General features: G+C 41.6%; 1 protein-coding gene across 9 annotated transcripts in view; it reads left to right on the forward strand.

Annotated features, from left to right (window-relative positions):
* The window catches only part of MLLT10 (MLLT10 histone lysine methyltransferase DOT1L cofactor), a 191,269-nt gene that overhangs the window by 81,571 nt on the left and 88,929 nt on the right, over positions 1 to 20,769 (forward strand). For 7 of the 9 annotated variants that reach the window (XM_053263412.1, XM_053263416.1, XM_053263415.1 and 4 more), the window contains 2 exons: positions 7,767 to 7,862; positions 19,871 to 20,126. In XM_053263412.1, coding sequence (XP_053119387.1) covers positions 7,767 to 7,862; positions 19,871 to 20,126 — 352 coding nt within the window. The remainder of the gene's footprint in view (positions 1 to 7,766; positions 7,863 to 19,870; positions 20,127 to 20,769) is intronic. The other 2 variants (XM_053263417.1, XM_053263418.1) reach the window with 1 other exon arrangement.

Raw genomic sequence — 20,769 nt, forward strand, 5'->3', positions numbered from 1 at the left:
AAAGAGAATTAAACTTAAGGTTTTGCAGTTTGGAGCGTCCCACAGGCTCGTGTGTTGTTCTTGTCTTTTTACCTTTTTGCTTTTCTAGCTAGTGATAACCGGTTTACTGCAATTTCCAAACAAGCAAAACCATAGTTACTGGTAATCCTACTTAGAGTCCTGCTTTGGTCTTTAGTTTGAGAGCAGACTGAGCCAGGAAACTCAATGGATGAGGTTGGACCAGTTATTTCACCCCAACTTACTTCACAGTGTTGTTGTAAATATAAAAGATGGGTGGCGGCAGACTCTCTTTGCCACTTGAGGTGAGGCTCAGCCCCGACCCCATCCCCTGGACTGGAGCCCACTGGAGCCATCCTTTTCCCTCTCTTTTCTGCTCTCTGTTCCTCAGCACATTCTGCTCGCCTCACTCCATTTCCCTCTTTCCTCTTATTGCCAGAATTTCCTCTAAGAAAGCGAACCTTCAAGGAAGGGAAGGGACTCTTCTATAAATGAAAATGCTGGGGAGATGGTGAACAAGTGAATAGGGATGTGCACGAATCACGATTTGTGCACAGATTCGAAGCTCAGCTGGGGCACCTTTAAAAGGAAGGATATCAGGTCGGTACCTGCTCTTCTGCTGTTTGCCGCAGCTTCCTGCTGCTGCAGCATGCTCCCAGCACCCCTTGTGCAGCGCCAGCACGATAGCAGCACACATATGGTTGCTGACCAAGCAAATGGCTGCTGTGCATGAATGGAGGCCATGTGTGCTGCTATAGTATATCTCTCTATATAATTCTCTTAGACGTACCCATCCCTAATCCTATGCAGCTCTTACGAGAGTTCATGAGTGAGAGGAGGGGAAGAGGAAAGCGACGGTGGAGGGGAACATAATGCCAGTGGGCAGGCAGGTGGGCGGGGAGAGAAAGCAGCGATGGCGGTGTGAGGGGGGAGAAAGCGAAAGCAGCAGTGGGGGAGAAGAGAAAGTGAAAGCGGTGGGGGGGCCGAATGTGGTGGTGGGGGAAAAGCGACGGCAGCAACGGGTGGGGAGAAAGCGGCTGGTGGCTGAAAAAAGTGGTTGGCCAGAGAGAAAAAACATTGGAGGGGGTAAGAGGGGAGGGGAGAGGGCTGAGAAGGAGGGGGCTGAGAACTAGGGACGGGGCCTGAAAATGAGGGAGAACTAGAGGCACAGATGCTCTGCACCCAGGCCAGCTAGTTGCAATTAAAACAGAAGGCCAATAAAGGCAACTGGCCAGCTGCTTCTAATACAAAATCAAATATGTTGAAATTGACCTCTTCTTTTCCTGTGGGGGAATTGAAGATCATAATTTTTTAAAATAACATTAACTTTTTGACAGCCATGCATAAACACAAACCAACAGCATCTTCTAGCAAAATGCCAAAACCTAAGAAATGCTCGACTCTTGTTCCAAGCAGAGGGGCTGGATGAAATAGTAGAAACAGAATTCCACAAATATAAAGGCAAACTTCATGTAAAGCTCAGGGAAATATTCCAGAACAATGCAGATACAGGCTTGGTTTGCAAAATATGTGTTGAAGCCAAAATATACAGTGATTTCTCTACTGGCAAAAAATGGGAAGAGGGGTAGAAGCTGGACTACCTGAAGAGCCCCTTATCAACCAAAAGTCATGAATTTGCTGTACATATCCTTAGGAGCAGGAACTTTGATACATCTAGCTTGAAATACATGCTATCACAAATCAAGGCTGACGGAAAGAAGAAACAGGAACTGATGGAAAGACAACGTTCAAAGCCAGAAGAAATTAGACTTCTTATAGGCAATGTTCTGCTTGCCGTACAGATGAACTACTCTATGAACTCTGTGCAAATGATATGATTGCAACATATAAGCAGATATCAGTGAGCTGGTGCAGCAAAAATTATGCTTTTGAGTTTTTTGAATCGATCGATGCTGTTGTGCATGTAGAGGTCATGTCAGGGACTTGTGGGTCTTCCTAAAGGTGAAGTGTGCTGTCGAGTTGGTGTCGACTCCTGGCGACTACAAAGCCCTGTGGTTGTCTTTGGTAGAATACAGGAGGGGTTTACCATTGCTATCTCCCGCACAGTATGAGATGATGCCTTTCAGCATCTTCCTATATCACTGCTGCCCGATATAGGTGTTTCCCATAGTTAGGTCTGGTTTGAACTCCGGTTCAACTCCAACTGGGGTGGTTTGAGTAGTCCAGGTTTGAACTGCACCAGCCTCCCAAAAGGGGGAGCTGGTCTGAGTTTGAACCAGCCCGGCCCTGGTTTGAACCGGACTGGTTCAGACCTGTTTGGGGGTCTACTCTTAAAGGGGAATGAGAATTCTGATGAGAATTCTGCTTTATGAGTAAAGGACCAGGCAGGCTTCCCTAATGCTAAAGGGGGTGAGAGGAGAGTCTGGGCGGGGTAATTATTTTACGGAACATCGGTGTTGGGGATGTCTGTAGGTTGGGGGTGGCTCCCCGTCGGCCTCCTCCTGTCAGCCTCCTCCCCTCCTGTCAGCCTCCTCCAGAGTAACCCAGGCCAGCTGCAGACTGATTTGGGCCTTCTCCAGCCTGGTTCAATTTTAGTGAGGGCACTAAAGTGAGGTCATTTTAGTGACCTCACTAAAATGTCCTTTGTGTGCGCATGGAGGCCCAAACTCGCCTGAATAGGACTGCAGCCTACCCATACTACTCTGGAGGAGGCCAGTGGGGATGGGGGGGAGCCAAAGCCACCCCCGATGCTGATGCCACTGCTTATGGGAAGTCATCCTGACTCCCTTTTCATCCTCTTTAGCAGCAGGGAAGCTCCCCCCACCCGGCCCTTTACTCATAAAGGGGAATCCTTACTGTATTCTTCTTTACGAGTAGACCCCAGAACCGGTCCGTGAACTGGTCTGGCAGTTGAACTGGTCCGGGTCTGGTTTGACCGGAACAGGACTGGACTAGATCAGTTTGTATCTGGATTCGAGCCCAACGTGCACATCCCTGCTTTCCAGACACTTTGCTGTAAATGATTTGATGCCTAGTTACGAGACTTCTCTTATATACTTTGAACATGAAATCTCAGAAAACAATGACCCATTTGCAAAGTACTGCCTGGCAAAGCTCTCAGATCCCATTTATCATATCGCTTTTGCAGCACTGAATAACGTCTTCTATGAACTGTTGTAGTCCAGTTGCATGGGAGCAACAACAGTCATGCCCTCAACTCCTGCCTGTAGGCTTCCAGTGGCATCTGGTGGGCCGCTGTATGAAACAGGATGCTGGATTAGATGGGCCTTGGGTCTGATCCAGCAGGGCTGTTCTTATGCTCTTATGAATTAGCTGAGCGTCTAAAATTTTCCAGAAAAGTTATCTAACAACTGTGGAAGCTGTATAGCTAGCAAGAGCAAAAATCCATGATAAGAGCACAATATCTTGGGGGAAACTGTGTTTTGGAGCAACACTGTTAAAAATCTTATTGCATCAAAGACAAGAAAAGAACAATTTAGTGGTGGATCTATTCTACAGTTCATATCCCTACTGTGTGACCGTCTGGCCAAAAGGTTTCCAAAAAATGAACTAAAGGAATGGAAGCATTTGCCTTCTCACTTTCACTACAGCAAATCAATTATGAATTTGGCACTGAGAACTTTAGCAAGCTAGTGGACAAATACAGAAACATCTTAGACCTTGGTCAAGTGCATTCCTCTGCCAAAAATACCATGATGGGGGAGAAGTTCATACCATGAGTATAAATTCAGAGTTGCACAGAAATGTGAAGCACAGTGGTTGAAAAATCTCCAGGACGTTGTGATTTTCATTCTGCAAAATTCTTAACAGTACAGTGTAATTTCTCAACTGGTGGATATCTGTGCGACCTTTCAGGCTTCAAATGCTGACTGAGTGTGGCTTCAGCCTCATTAATAACAACCAAGCCAGCTCATGAAACAGATTGAAGGAGAAGCACTTGGACATGCTGATGAGAATAAAAGTTTACATTTCAAGTGGTAGAACAGTAGACCTTGACAAAATATATAAATACTGGAAGGACAATAGACAGAAGAGAGAGAAAATTTTGAACAGCAGGGTCAGCAAAAATCTGCAGTGTAATAATACTTTATTTCTGCCATACTAATTTGAATATTGAAGTATTATCACTTCTAATAACTATTTGTTAAAGTATAGTTTAACAAAGGATTTTGAACTGCTTTCTTACTACAGAGATTAAATTAGCAAAGCATACCCAGCTAGGAGAATTATGGGGGTTGTGTAGGTCCTCCTTAATAGGATGTTCCCTGTGGGGTTTTTGGCCAAAACCTTTGGGTTTTAATAGCTGCATGGCAGACAAACATTCAATCCATGACACTGACAAAACTGAATGTTTTCAGTCCAGTCAATGGCAGTGCTGCCGATGATCCAGTCCTTTTCCAGCCAGCATTATCACTTTTAAATAAAGCTGCAGGTTGCATTTTAAACAACTGTTTAAAACTGTCTAAAAACAACTGTTTCTCTTCTATTTCTGCCTTGCTTTTAGATCTGCCTTGTTTAAGATTCTGCCCTGTTTTTATTATACTTAAAATGTGAAGTGAAAGAAAGTAAAAATCCAATTTTATAAATAGAACTCTAAAATGCACTTCTTTCCTTATATATTTCTGTTGTGTGTTTGTGTTGTATCTTCAGTGGCAATGGCACATAATAATGCACATGTGTGCACACTGCCTTGATACTGCCACCCAGAACAAAACTCATTCTGCTCACTGATGAAAAAAATTTAGAGGGAACACTAGTGGGGGCTTACCTTCCAGCATCTTCTGTTGGAGTCTGACCAGGTCTTGCTCTAGGAGGCACTTGGGCCAAGTGGACACTGGGACTCAACAACCGGGGGTAGGGCAGGTGGGCACCATCCAAATAATAATAATAATAATTAATAAATAAATTAAAAAATGGAAAAACAAAACAAACAAAAAATGCACCAGGGAAACAGAGAGAGCCTGGTAGGCTGGGCAGCAGCCAGAAGTCACAGAACACACCAGCCTACAAAAACAAAATATGAATTCCAATTCAGGTTCACAGCAGTAGCGAAGAGGCTGCAAAAAGTGGGGAAAACACAGTCACAGCACCCCAGTTATTAAAGCCACTGGGGGATAACTACAACAAGAAGAAAAAGCCCACAGAAGGGAAAAAATCCACTGCAAAAATTGGGGGGGGGGGAGGAGACAGGTACTATCCGTTGCTCTCCCCACTGGGCCAGGCAGTCCCCAGGCCCCCACCACCAGTCTGCTCTCTGTGGTGCTGCAGTCTCTGATCCTTCCTTCTCCTGATGTATCCTTTTCAAGAGAGTTACACTATAAGGCACTGCCTCCAGACCCAGCCCCCTTAAATACATTTCAAAAACCCCTCCTTTGGCTTCCCTCATGCCCCTCCTCTAGCCAATGGAGGCAGTTGCCCATGGCAACACTTGATTTGTATGATAACAAGCCAACCAAGAAGCAAGGAGCTTGCAAGCCAGACAGTGCTGGAAGACGTGGCATAAAACCAATCAGCAAGGGAAAAACAGCCCTCCAAAATGGTGCTCAAAACATTGAAATGTTCCGATCAGAACAGGTTCTGTTCTGAGCTTGAAACAGGTCCTTTATTAGAAGGGCATTCTGTTTCAAACTCAAAACAGCCTGTCGTGAAACATTCTGCATATTCCTAATAGGAACAAATTCTGATGCAACACTTAACCATGGTTTGGTGGATAGGGCAAGGGAAATTTCTCCTGGAGAAGAAAAGGGAGAGAGGCGGAGTGGATGGAAACACGGAATGTGTGGTTGGAAACCCATTTCCAGTCCCTTAACTATCTGCACTAATAGTTAGTAGTTATAATAATTTTTTAAAAATTATGTTAAAGTTTTAGGAATGTATAATTACAGAAGACAATATGTAGCAACGAAGTCAGGGCGAGAAGTACCTGGAAAGTGTGCTTCTTGAGACGGTAGCAAGACTGCTCTTCTTTGTGGAGTTGTTCCACATGGACTATTATAAAAGTGAAGAAAATGGAGATGAAAGAGCTTCTGCTGAGAGCTTCAGCAGAGCTCTGCTTAGAGATTCAGCAGAGAAGAAAGGCATGGGCCACCTCATAGGTAAAGGACATCCTATTATTAGGCTATATCCTTTATTCTCTTCTGAGCATTTGGTGCCTTCTCTTTAACAAAATTTGTATGTGTATATATAACTGGTTTAATTATGCATAAGTGAATAGCTTATAGCCAAAACTTTCTAGAAAAATGGTTTGAGGATTGGACTGTAATAGTTCACTTTTGTGGATCATCTGACTATTTTGTCTGAAAACTCTTTTACATTGTAAAGTATAAATCATTATGCTCAGTGAGAGAGAATTAAATTTTCTTTTTCAGATTGCTATTTGAATTCATTTTATGGTTTCTTTCTAGAAGTTCACGAAAATTAATATTAAAGTAAATAGGAATTCTAACATCTGGTGATGGCCATCTTGCCATCACTGATGAAACTAATTTTGAAATTTATTAAGCGTCACTGTGTCATACACAGGAAAAAAAGACTAAGATTTCTGCTTGAACTGTTAGAAATTTTGGCCAATTTAGATCATTAAGCTAAACAGTTTAACTCCTGTCTTTTTGAGATACATTTGTTATGTACAGAGTTGCAAGATTTGCTTTAGCTGAACATAAACTGCAAATTTAAATTTGTTAGAACAAATATAGTTGGTTTTAAAAATGTGCATATGTATTAATATGCTTTTCTCCCTTATATCTGGAGTAGGTTTTAATGGCTTGGATTTCATTTTGTTTGTTGTAGCAGCTGCTGAAGTTTTACGATAAAACTTACTGGTTAAATATGTATTTTAGGATACAATTTTTTATTTTGAAATAAAAATATAGACAAATATCTCATCCAGGTTTATAACAAAAGATTGAGATCTCATTAATTGCGGCATTCTGTAGTTTTTAGATATTTTAGTTCTAGATCTCATTTTGTTAGTTGCCTTTCCAATAAAAAATGCTCAAGGTGATGTATAAAAGCTAAAAATAGGTAAATATACAATAAGACTTAAAGACAGACAGTTAAAAACCATTCTTACACCGGGTTCCACAACTGACCTTGCCAATGGAGAACACCCACTGTGTAACATGTACCCCACTCATGGGTTCTCTGTGAAGAGTAGATAATGTATGAGGAGGATGGGTTCTGTCTGTCTCCCTTCACACTGAACTTGAAACCCCTGCTGGAAGTAAAAGGAGACCCATTCTCTCCTCCCCTTTCATCCTCTGGATGTGCAGAGCACTTTGAGGTGAAGGCAAGAAGTGACACTTTTCTCTCTGCTTTTCCTTTCCAATAACTCAACAGGCATTGGGAAAGGAGGAAGAGACAAAAACAACTCATGATGCTTCTTGCCTTTTCTGAAGCCCTGGAGACATATGGAATAGGGTTAAGGTTAGGCCTCTCTGTTCCTCTTGCAAAGTGCTCTGTGCATGTCAGAAGACTGGGTGTGTGTGGAAGAGGGCCACAGCGACAAATAGTGGCTGTCTTTTAAGCTAAGTGAAAATGTGTAGACCCCTGTTCTTAACGATTCTTCACATAAGTATGCATTTGGGCCAACATTTAGAAGTACAGAATTTTGCCTTCTTTATTAATGATACTACTTTATGTGGGTGTTGCATAAAATAAAATGTTCATCACTTCATATACCTCACAAACATTGTAAAATCACTTCATGTTTACTTACATTTAAATGGCAAAAATTTCATTTTGCATACACCTGATGTTGCATTCTATTTTGCTTTCATGCTTTTTAGAAATATAAAGAAAAGGATAAACATAAACAAAAACACAAGAAACAATCAGATTCCTCACCATCTTTGGTTCCTTCTCTCACTGTAACTACAGAGAAAGTAAGTGAGTTTTTCCTATATCTCCTTTTGGAATTCCATTTTTATTCCTGGTATATCTTTTATGGAGTGAAGATTTCCTCTATTGCCAAATTACTTATTATAATGAAGCCTGTGCAATGCTTAGCAGTGCTTCTGACCAAGCTGTAATCTTGGTCTTCTTTGTTACAATAAACTTGAATTTTAAAGCATAGGTTGTGTTTACCAAACAGTGGAAGTGGATATCTGGAGAACTTTATCAAGTTATCCACATTTATTTCAGTTAAAGAAAGTGTGTGTGTGTGTGTGTGTGTGTGTGTGAATCAAACCACTGAAGATTAATTAGTAACTGAAAACTATGTTAAAATCATAGCTGTATTAGTCCATTTAAAAAATCCAACATGCAGCAATGCTTTTATTAGGATCAACTAAAGAAACTCACAAAATGGTGAGCAAGCATTTGAGTTTTCCAGAACTTTTCATCAGGCTCAGTAAGCAGAACAAAGCCAGGTAGCATGAGGGACAAAATCGGGCCTGATGTAAGAGCCTCAAGTTTTGTAGTTTCTAACTGTGTAGACAGAGTGCAGGAAGTTTTATGCAAATGTAATTTGATTAACTACTACTAGGTGTGAGACAGATTTTAGCTTGTGCAGAGGATTACTGGGACAAAGAAACAAAAATGGCTGTTCTCCCATTTTTGAAAGTATAGAAATCTAACAGTTCCTCAGATCTGTCTCCAGGACTAATTGGAATGCATGAGTCCCTTGCAAGACAGTGAGCAAGTAAAGAGAAACATGGTGGTACTGGTAGGGTATTTCATACAAACGACACCATGGCTCATGAACATTGGAAGCATCTTACAGTAAATATCTTCTGAGCCTAATAGTTTCCTATTTCTCTTTCATGCATCATTACATATTACCACATTTGTTGTGAATTGAATGAATCTATGTTACTGTCAAAGTACTAACTATTTAAGAGTGGCATTTAAAGATATGTATTTTTACAAATTTACAAGAATTACAGGATAGTATGAGCTTGCTGATTAAAATGTCCTTTTCCAGTTACCTGATGCATTTTCTCTCATTCTTAACCATTATTATATTTGATGCTGCAGAGTTCTAGTCCTTATTGTACCAAGTGCGATATATGTATCTATCTATATATCTTCCAAACTAAATGTGTTTGGCAGATTATTTAGCCATCAGAATAAATGCCATTTTATTGGAATTTTCTTCTTGGTCATTGATACCACAACGTGCAATTACTTCATTTTCTCCATAACCTAGTAGTGTATTTGCAAGCTCTAAAATTCCAGTAATTACTCTACCAAATTTTTGTAAATGGAAACTTTTGAGAGAGGTTCAGTAGCAATTTTGGCATTTTCAGGGAGCTGGTTCAGACATAATATGTAACCAGACATAGAGGCTGTTCACACAACAACGGATCCCTGGGTAGTAGAGGATTAAACCAGGGATACCTGGTCATCTGGGGAACCACGAGCCCTCCTGTCCAGCTGTGCCAAACTTGGGCAGCCCAGATTCACTACCCAGGTTGTGAAGGACAACCAAGCCTGTCCTCCTCCCCAGGTAGGAGGACAACCAAGCCTGTCCTACCTTATTCTGTGGTCGTCTGTGCAGCTGCGCTGTTTAAAGCTGCTCTTGGGCAGCCAGCTACCGTTTTAACCATAGAGCCAGGGAAAATGAGGGGACAAGCAGAGTAGAGCTGCTGCAATACTGTGGGCCGCCTCTCTGCTGCCCCTGCACTGCAGTATTGCTGGAGGCCCCAGCTCCTGATTTGAGTAATGGAGATCACTTCTGCTCCATCCGTGTGGGTGCATAAGTGGAAGAGCCCAGAGCAGGCTCTGGTTGTTTGAGAGCAGGCAGATCGGGTCCTGCCTTTCCTCCAACTCCCCTTCCCCATTTGGTCTTGAGAACAAGCTCATAATATCCTAGCCTTGGGAGTGCACACTCTTTAGTGTACAAGGTTTGGAAGAATTCTGGTTAGAATATGCCAAGATTACTTGGTTCAAACTTAATGAGTAATTCTGGCTTGTTGTAAACTATAATTGTAAGTAGAATTTTTTGTAGCCTTGTGCATGAAGGAGAGTAGAAGAGAGTGTGAACTCCAGAGACTAGGATGCACTCCTGATTTAATCCTTACCCTGCATTGCATCTGAATTGGCCCATGGGGTTGTCCGAGAAAACGTGTTCATTTTTGTCACCTACAGATCCTGGCTTTGTGTGATATCTGTGACTTCCACATGTGGAAAGAAGTTTTTCAAAAGCAGCCATGTGCAATTAAAAACAACAACACAAGTGGGGGCACAGAACAGCCATAACGGGGTCACACTGATGTGGAATAGTGGGGGGAAATGATAAACTTCCTATTTTCTGTAACTCTATATTGCTCATATTCATCAACCTTAATACATTAAATGCTTTATAATGCCCCACCCCCGTAATTGTTTTTCAGAGATTACACTTTACATTATTGAAGTCATTTTTTATTCCAAAGTGCACTTAATGTAAAACTAAAATTGACCTGTTGTTCAATATCATTTTTCTGTGTACAAAATATTAATATTAAAGCACCATTATCTTTACTTCTATTCTGTTCCTATACTGCCAAAAAGAAATACTTAATATTGAGTTGAGGTCCCCCTGCCCTTTGTAGCTGGTTTCATGCTTAAGGCAGTCTCCCCAAGCTTCTTAGTTCTATGACTAAAATAACATCTGACTCTCACATTGGATTAGTCAAGTATACTTTTTATTTGGGTGAGGGCTAAAACAGTCACTTATTTTTGACTGAAACCAGCAGGTATGAGCATCTTTAATCTCAGGGGTCATATGTGGCTTTGCCTCATCCTGAAGTGCTTTTGTATATCTAATAACTTCTGTTAGAATCTTCAAAATCTCTGCTTTCATTTTAAGTCATGTTTCTAGAGCTCATGGCTGTGGAGATACTATAATACTTTCAACATTATGTTTGAAAGAATCTGTGCAAAGTATAATTGAAGGGCCTCCTATGAGTGTTTTCAGCTCTAATAACTTCTGAGGATCAGGTTTACATGTTTCTGTTAGCTAGGGATGTGCACAGAACTGTTTTGTGCACTCCTCGGAGGGTACGGGGGGTGTCTAAGGGACTGGGAAGGCACTGCCCTCCCTGTCAGCCCCCACCAATCAGTGTGACCACGCTCATGGCCAACGTGCACAGCATACACGTGAGCATGGCGATGCTGATCGGGGCTGCAAGTGGGAACGCTTCAACGCACTGCGTTTGCTTTTTTGTAGGGTGCCGGAGGGGGAAAAGTGGTGGGGTGAGGGCTGGCAGGTAGGCAGCACCTTCCCTGTCCCTTAAAGCTACCCCACTGGCCTTTGAACCGGTTTGGACACTGTCTGATCAAACTAGTTTGGCACTACAGAAAGAGAGCGCCGAACTGGTTCTGTGCACATCCCTACTGTAAGCTGGTATAAATAAAATTGATAGATAAAAACATTGGGTAATAATAATAACACCTTTTTTTCTTATTGTTCATAATGCAGATACCTGATTATCTTAATTATCAATATTTCTCTCTTCCATGAACCTATCTTCATAGAATCTGTGCAAAGTATAATTGAAGGGCCTCCTATGAGTGTTTTGAACTCTAATAACTTCTGAGGATCAGGTTTAGGTGTTTCTGTTAGCTGGTATAGAGAAAATAGATACACACGTTGGGGTAATAATAATAACACCTTATCTGGATAGTGATTCCAGTGACACTCATAAATGTGGGTTCTGTGCCTACACAGACCAACTTTAGGTTGAGATCGTTAGCTCCTCATGACGTCTTCAACCGTCCCTGCACACGGCTGCAATACCACTTTTGGCGGTTAGGCATCTCATCCTCAGTTTCTTTCTGACCGCCACAGCATATAGACGCTTCAGTTCTTTGCTTATTATCAATATTTCTTTCTTCCATGAATCTTTCTTTTTTACAACAGCATCAACAATCACTACCCAGCGTTCATCATGTGTCAAGCAGTAAGCTTCAACACACAAATTCTTTCTTTGTCAACTGAAGACACTAAGCTTTTTAGCATTTCTTGTTGGAAGACATTCCATAATTTATGCAGATGGGATTCCAGTTCTCAGATATGGATGTACTTATTTGGTCATACATATTCTGCATTTCTTCCTACCCTTTGGTTAAAATATGTTTCCCGAGAGGTAATTGGCAGTTCAGAGCCTCTTCAACTCTCCACTGTTTTTACAAGTACCTTGATAATGGCTTCATAAATTGGCACTGTTTTCTTTTGGTAAATATACAGTTGATAGTTTCTGATTTCACTTGTGGCCCTTAATATGTAGGCTCTATAATAGCAGTAGATAAAAATTCAAAAGTAGTGTTTGCTGTTTGATACTATAGATTGCAAAAAAAAGAGAGGGGGTTTTAATGGAACAAGCTTTATGCAAGGTAGATATCTGACTTGTGGTGTAGCTCAGCAGGGTGGCAATTAGAGGCATAGTAAGAGAATCTAACTGCTGAATTGCATTTACTGATGAAGAATGCAAAAAGGAAGAAAAACAACTGTATTATAGGCAATACAAATTTCAGAGCATGCTTGGTACAGAATTTGTTATCAGGGCAATAATTCTGATCTGGAGTTAATCCTTGATCGAGGCTCCTTTCTTTCTCTCAAAAATGGGAAGATGAAAGGGGCAATGAAAGTACCTCTTTTGGGTGTAGTAACAAGGCTCTGAATGAAACTATATGCTAGCCCTTAGTGCTTTTCCTCCCCTCATTTTTTCCTGCTCAAGGCAGAAAAGAGGTGCTAAAGACCTGCTGTACTTGATTTCTCAAGGCATATGAGAAGAAGGAATCTCTCTAATGTTTGGAACCCCAGAGTACCAGGAAAGGCTCTGAGAAACATAGGAACATAGGAAGCTGCCATATACTGTGTCAGACCATTGGTCTATCTAGCTCAGTATTGTCTGCACAGACTGGATGCAGCTTCTCCAAGATTGCAGGCAAGAATCTCTTTGGTAGTTTGTTGGTTCAATAAAAAAATCTTGTCCTATATTAAAAAATAAATAAATCTTGTCCTATCTTGGGTAAGCCAGGGAGGGAACTTGAAACCTTCTGCTCTTCCCAGAGAGGTTCCATCCCTTGAAGGAAATATCTTACAGTGCTCACATGTGGTCTCCCATTCAAATGCAACAAGGCCAGACCCTGCTTAGCTACGGGGACAAGTCATGCTTTCTACCACAAGATGGGCTCTCCTCTACCGAAAGAAGAACTGTGATTAGAAAAGCACTTTAGCTAGGTTTCAATTACTAATCAAACCCTCCCTCCCCAAAGTCTGGAATGCTAAACTTAATTTGCATTTTATTTGGTTTTTTACTGTAGCAATTATATGTAAAAAAACCCACCATTGTTTTAACACTATTGTTAAAAATAGGTGGCTTGTAATAAAACCTAACTGATGTACAAGCATACATGAAGAAATTGCAGAAGCAAGACAAAAAAGCAAAACAAAACAAAACAAAAACAAAACAGGATGTAAACGAGCAATTATAACAGCACACACCACCAGCATTTAAATCAAAGATTAGGATTAAGTCGGAGCAAAAATATGTTTGGCAAATTATCAAGAAAGCATTGGTGGAGAAGCAGAGCATTTAAAAACATAGATAGTTGTCTGGTTAGTAAACTTATTTTTGAAAAAATGATTGGCAGAAATTTTAGAGTGAATTGTTGCCATTTCAATATTGCCTTTTAGAACTCCATTTTAATAAATACTTGATAACACAACAAACTCTATTTACAAGTCCCTGACTGGATAACTTTATGGTTAGCATTTAAGAGAACAAAGCAGATGTACATTATCCAAGAGAAACAAAATTAAGAGAGGAACTAATGCAGGCGCTATAGGTCTAGATTATATGTAAAATTGTTTGAGTAGTTCTGGGTATGTCCTGTACTCAGTATTGTCTAGCACTGTGTTTAGGAATTATTAGAGAAACTATAATCCAATATGTAGCAAATAGCCAAATCTATCTAGATATATTTACGTTTATGCAGAATATGCTTTATATCGCCTCCTTTAGATAACAGTGTCATGCTATACATCTTACAAGCAAGGGAAGTCATCAGATAGGCAAAGTTATAGAACTCCCTAGTTGTCTTGATTTGCTAACATATTATGGTATTGTACCTCAGTGGGTAGCTAGCATCCACGTTACTTGTGATAGATAATTTTGCTTTCTTGATCAAAGTACTATTTAAATGTTCAATATGACAACTTGCTTTCAGTTTCTGTATTAAAATAGTTGCTATAATTTGTTTATTTACTCATTTTGAAACCCTGCTTTTCATTCTATACCATACTCACAAGGCAGCTACAATAAAAGCAGAATACACACCAAACATTTTACAGATACTAAAACCATTACGAATGATTTAAACTCCTAGCATCTCCATCAAAATAAATGATAAGTCAACAGCATTAAAACCAGTTAAGAATCAGCTGTGTTGATACTATCAGCATTCAGCAGCCTTTCAAAATAAAGGTTTTCACCATGGTTTCAAACACCAGTAAAGGTCAGATGAACATACCTAGGGAGGGAATTCCAATAGATGGATGGAATCCCTAAAAAGGCCATTCTCTCTGTAGCTGCTGGACGAGCTTCTAATGGCTGAGGTACTTGAAGGAGTTACTTAAAAGATTACCTAAGCACATGACAGTTCATATGGACGCATTTACTTAGATTATCTTAGTCCCAGGTATTTAGGACTCTAAAACATAAGAACCAGCACCATGAATTGTGCCCAGAATCTAACTGGCAGCCAGTAAAGTCATTTTAATATTGGCGTGGTATGGTCCCTGTGGTTAGTCCTGGTCAGAAATAAGGCTTCAAGATTTTGAAACAGTTTGGAAACTGTTTCCTTAACCCAACTGCTGGGATCATGCATCTCCTTGGGCTGCATGCAGCCAGAGGAGACATAGAGATGCCTAGAGTGCCTGTTTCACGGGGGAATCATACAATGTACTGTGCTCATCACTCATCGCTTTGTCTTGGCCCAGGGGAGTAACAAGGTTGGAGTGGGCCCAGAGACAAGATTTTAAAATGGGCTCCCCCTTCCCTTCCTCTCTGCCTTCCTCTCCTTCCCCTGGCCCGATGTTTCTGCTAACTATTCCAATTAGTTGCATGATGAAAATAACAGCACAGCAGAACCAAATAATACAACAGAACAAGAACTTTAATCATTGCACATATCCCAACTACAGTCCTTTACCCAAGTACAAACTGTGTAACTCTGTAGCTCCAGCCATAGTTAAGTGCAGGGTTTCTTAAGCTTGGGCCCCCAGATGTTGTTGGACTACAACTCCCATCATCCTCAGCCACAAAGGCCATGTCTGGGACTTATGGGAGTTGTAGTCCAACAACATCTGGTGGCCCAAGCTTAAGAAACCCTGGTTAAGTGTACAATGCCCTTTAGTTGCCTTTTCAGAAGACTTAAAGATAGAAGTGCATGAAGGACATACAATAGGACTCTAGGGCAAATACTAAATCTTTTATAAGGTCATTAGACTAGGAAAGTTCTCAATCTCAGTTGTCTCCTGGATGCAACTCATCAGTTGAGCACTCCAAGCAGTTGTACAGCTTATTTGCCAAGTAAATCATTCGAATTAAAACTGGTCCCCCTTGCACACATTCAGGCAAATTGTGGTGGGTTAGAAAGAGAGAAAAATTGCCCAGTGCCAAAACATAAATATATTGAAAACACACACACACACACTTCCCAAACCATCCCCTCCTGGGCCACATTACCACTATCATTTCCCTACCCCTTTCTCACCAACTAAGAAGATTTTCTACATTTAGCTTGCGATCAGAAACTATGCAACAAACAGGCAAAAGACCTTCAGAGTATAATTGCTAGACTAGAGCAAAACATCATCTGTTTCCCCCACACTTTTTATGACAGCAGGGGAGACTGGGAGTGGACTCTGTGACAGAAAGGGAAGATGCCTCCCCCCGTCCACCCTCCCTTCCCTGAGAAATAAGCTGGGCAAACTGGCCCCCTTCACCCGCCGAGCCCCAACCACCTGGTCACACAGATGCCGGGGGGTGGGGGCTGCCGCACCGGGTGTTCCTTGGAGTCTTTCGGAGGAGTTCAGTCAGCTGGCAACTGTGCAGCCACCTCCAAGGGCAGCAAGAGCCTGCTGGCTGCTCAATCCACCAGCAAGTGCGTTGGGTGCCTCATGCCCCCCCTTCCCACCAACGGCCCGAGTAGTTCAAGACAGACAGTAGTAATTTAAAAAGTTAAAAACAGTAAACTAATTCATGCAGCAGCGGCAGCAGCACACCAGCAAGTGCGTTGGGCTGGCATGCCACCCCCCACTTCCCGCCCAATGGCCCTAGTAGTTCAAGACGGACATGCACCACACACACCAGCAAGTGCGTTGGGCGGGCTGTGCCTGCCCCCCGCCCCCTTCCCGCCTGAGGCTGAGAGTAGTTCATGACAGACATGCAGCAGCACACACCACACCAGTCCAGCAAGTGCGTTGGGTGCGCTGCGCCCACCCCCACTTCCTGCCTGTAGTTCAGACAGTCATGTTAAAATAAAGAGTAAACTAACTGCTGCACAGTTAGGAGGAATGGCGCATGCATGCTGCCGGCCCTGCCGGATTGGGTCGCTTGCGTGGGCTGGCTGTGGCAGCGGTGGGGTGGGGGGTGGAGTAGTGGACACACAGTGGTCTTAGGGCAGCAGCAGCAGGAGGAATTAGCGGTCATTGGCCCTCACCTCGGTGGGCCCTGCCACCCCTGTTGTTATAAAACATTTTATGGAGCAGGAGCCTGCCTTGCGCTCACTGGGTGAAAGCTGACAGACACACGGGGAGGAAGTTTGGGTTTTTATGCCCTCCGGCGTGGCCCCCTCGTATCTCACATGCACCCCCCCCGTAAAACTACCGTACCGGTAGCCTACCGCCCGCCTGTGCACCCCTACTCAGCGGCAGGGGGAATGCTAACTACCCAAGGAGGAGGAGGAGGAGGAGGAGGGAGGGAGGGCTCCATGTGTTCTTTTGTTGTCTGTGTCGTCTCTCGTGTCTCTCTCCCAGTCTCCCTAGTAGTCTAGAAGGCTGTGGCAGCAGCAAGGCAGGGAAGGAACAAACAGCAAAGTACAAACTAAAGACTAAGAAAGCAGCCTCGAAATTTTTTTCTGTGCGTGCTGTTTGGCTTGCTTCCTGCCTGCATGAGCTGAGGATGGGATCATGTGACTCATGTGCAGCGCCTAACCAATGAGAGCGAATGGGAAGGAGGAGGAGGAGCCTACGCCGGCAAGGAAGCAAAAGGGTGTGGGGGAAGGAGGAGGGAGAGAGGGAAGGTTGGATATGGCGGCGCAGGTGGCACAGCGTGAAAAGAACAATTTTTTAAAAAGAATTAAACAGTGAATAGTGAAATGAAGCCCAGGCGGGCAGGGGAGTCATGTGACTTGTCTCTGGGGGGCCTCCTCTAGCAGAGGGCCCCCAGACAACTGCCTCCCCTTGCCCTATTATAGTTCCGCCCCTGTCCCAGCCTCCAGAGAGCCGTGCTGCTGGCAGCAGCGCGGATTGTGTGGGTGTGCGATAGCATGCCAGAAAAGGAGGATAGCCATCTGGGAGGAAGGTAAGTTTGGAACAGCCTTCCGCTTGCCTGCCTGTCCACCCACAGGGTCTTGTGCATAGGCTTGGTATGTTTATAAATACTACTTCATTGTATTATATCAGAGTTTCTTAACATTGGGTCCCCAGATGTTGTTGGACTAGAACTCACATCATCCCCATCCATAGCCTTTGTGGCTGGGGATGATGGGAGTTGTAGTCCAACATAATCTGGAGACCCAAGGTTAAGAAAACCTGTACTATATAATGAAATTTATCTACTTTTGATTTAATAACAGAAGTATACAAGTTTTAAATTCAGAAACCACAGCTCTTTCAAAATGCTGTAGACTGATTTGTGATCAGGACTAACCACTGACTCCTGCTGGTTTTAAAAGGTTTTAGCTGACTTGTATCGGCTTTATTGATTTTCATATGGCATTTCAACATTGTATATTTTTCTTTTATATTGGAGTTCTGATTTTTATGTTTTTATAATTTTAATTGTTTACTCTTTCGTGAAAATTTTGTTTTCTTTGAGTGACTCTTGACCTGCACTAAGTAACTCATACTGGATGTGAGTGGGATAGAGAGCTTTAGGACCATACTGAACTAAAGGAAAAATGATTGAAAAATGTGCTGGGGAGGTTTCTAAATGACTTGTCCAGCATGGATAAGATTTGTGTTTCTAAACTTACATAATTAAATATAAACAGCTTAGAAGCATAGTGGGTCTGCTGTATTGGGATTTTCACTTCTAAATGTGCTTCTATATCTACTAAGTTTCCTTCTTCCCACAAAATGTTGGAAATCATATTCTATTACTTTTTCCTTGGTACTCTCACCTCTTGCAACACACCAAAGCTTTGTGGGAGAAGGGGAAATGCAAAGCAAATTCACATTAAAATATATGCTTCCCTGAATATGTTTGAATGGTACCATTCTGGGTGTTGAAAGCTTGCTACCATTGTGTCAATGCTCCCATCATGTCGAAACTTTGTGTCACATACAAATAGGAATGCACCTTAGCACGGCTGGAATATGCTTGTTTCTGCTTGTGTGGAATTAAAACTGTTCCGTCTCTACGATATACTATTTTTATTTCTGGTTTTTAGTTTCTGCCATGTTAGTGATGCTGTCATGTTTTATGTACAATCCAGCTGAAGTTAAGCACTGAAACATCAATGTGAAAGAGTAAAGCAGACGCTTAAATATCTTCTGTTTAAATTAACAAGGCTAAAGAGTGCTTAACTTTGGCTGGCTCATGCCCTAGGTGTATGAACATTTGGAATTGTACATGGGTGGCTAAAAAACGATATGCCTTGACTGGGCACACAGTGCACACACTAGGACTTTAATGTGTGCACACACTGGGACTTTAATCCTACTGCAGTCCCTCTCATTTCCTCCAAAGCCACTTTTCAAGTTGTGTGGGGCTTCTGGAGCAGTATTTGATGAGGTAGAAGAGGCTTCAGCTGGAGCTGAAAACCAGCAACCTCTTTCTACATTTTAGAGATCGGTCTAGGGCTCTTTGATCCTGGCCTATTAATTTTAGCAAGTTACATTGTGTGGAAAATCTACTTGCCTCTCGTCTTCTATACTTAGGCACTAGGATACTGTAATTGTTTTTTGTTTGAGTTATTTTACAAATTGGAACAATCTGTACTTCAGTTAATTCAAGATTATTTCACTTTCTAACTTCTAAACATGTGAAATGACAATGCATTAAAGTTCTCACATGTATTCATGGATATTGAATTTTAACTAATATTGGTTTTATTGTAACCCACTCTGAGACCTTTGGATATAGGGTTGGCTACAAATGTAAATAAAAAAATGTGTTGCATTTTGTTTTCTGTTTAATTACAACTCTTCTCATTTAAACCATAGAGAATTGAAATTAAGTTACCTTTTAAATAATTACTCAGAGCATCTCACATATGCTCATATTTGCAGATTTAAGGCAATAAGGCTAACTTGGTTGTGTTGCATGTTGCAGAGGCATGCATTTCAGCAGGAACTAGTATTGTGAGAAATAGCTGACAGTGTTAGATTTTAATAAATAGAAGTACCTTGATTAAATGTTGGATATGTCAGTATGTGCACTTCCACTAATTGCGGCAATCTGATGCTTGCAGAACTGACAGCTGGTATCTTGTTGATGAATTGGTAAATGTGTTCTGTTCTTTGTACTTCCCTATTAGTTTAAATTTAAAAAAATCTTTGTTTAAAGTGGCAACATTAACTTCTTTCAAATAAAGAACTAGGTCTGGCTTTTTGTTCATGATTTCAGTTGTTTGTTCTGAGTTAAAAATTGTTGTGTGTGTTTTGGAGTACAGTTAGCTTCTTGTGGTCTAACTGTCTTTTCTAACTTCCTCTTTCCCGATTCAACATTGTTAGACTTACACAAGCACTACCAACAACTCCGTGACAGGATCCTTGAAGAGGCTGGAAGATACCGCAGCTCGTTTTACAAATGCAAATTTCCAGGAAGTCTCTGCACATGCTTCAAGTGGCAAAGATGTCTCAGAGGCCAGAGGTTCAGAGAGCAAAGGGAAGAAGTTGGCAGGTCATAATTCAGGTCAGAGGGGAAGAAAGCCTGGTGCTGGAAGAACTCCTGGAGCTTCAGTGTCAGCAGCTTGTACATTTCAGCAAGGTATTATTCAAGAATGCTATATTACTTCCATGTTTTTCTGCAGTTAACTATATTAAAACCCTTGTAAATGTAGATACAATATACTTTCCATATTTTGTATTTGAATACAGTAGCTGCATCTCTTTTGCTAATTTAATGGAGGGGGATGTTTTAGGACAGTCAGTGTAATAAGATATTGAAATGGAGTAAGTACTGTTCTGCTGATCAGAATGGTGCCCAGTGGAAGACTGAATTCTGTTTCTACTATCCAGAAATGTTTTTGTAACTGTTAAATATAATCCTCTGAGCCTGTGAATATGGTTCTTTGATCCGGTAAAAAGGAAAAGGACTTTGTCTTGATATGATCTTGTTCTTGTCTGTTGAAGAATATGTTTAATTAATTGTTGCATTTGGTTAGTCCATCTGAGATCTGCAACAATACCTTTGCTTTGGATCATACTGCTCATATTACCTCCTCTAATAATGACTGGCCTGCAATCAATTGGTATCTAAACATTTATACACTGATATTGGACATCATATGCAACTCTTGTTGCCAGGGAGTCAAACCAAACATGAACATGAGCTCAAAAACCAGTTCAGACAACTTTTTTCTGTAAATCAGAACTGAACCCAACCTAAAATCTGTTGGTTGCCTTGAACC

The sequence above is a fragment of the Hemicordylus capensis genome, chromosome 6 (assembly GCF_027244095.1).
Source record: "Hemicordylus capensis ecotype Gifberg chromosome 6, rHemCap1.1.pri, whole genome shotgun sequence".
NCBI classification, from domain to species: domain Eukaryota; kingdom Metazoa; phylum Chordata; class Lepidosauria; order Squamata; family Cordylidae; genus Hemicordylus; species Hemicordylus capensis.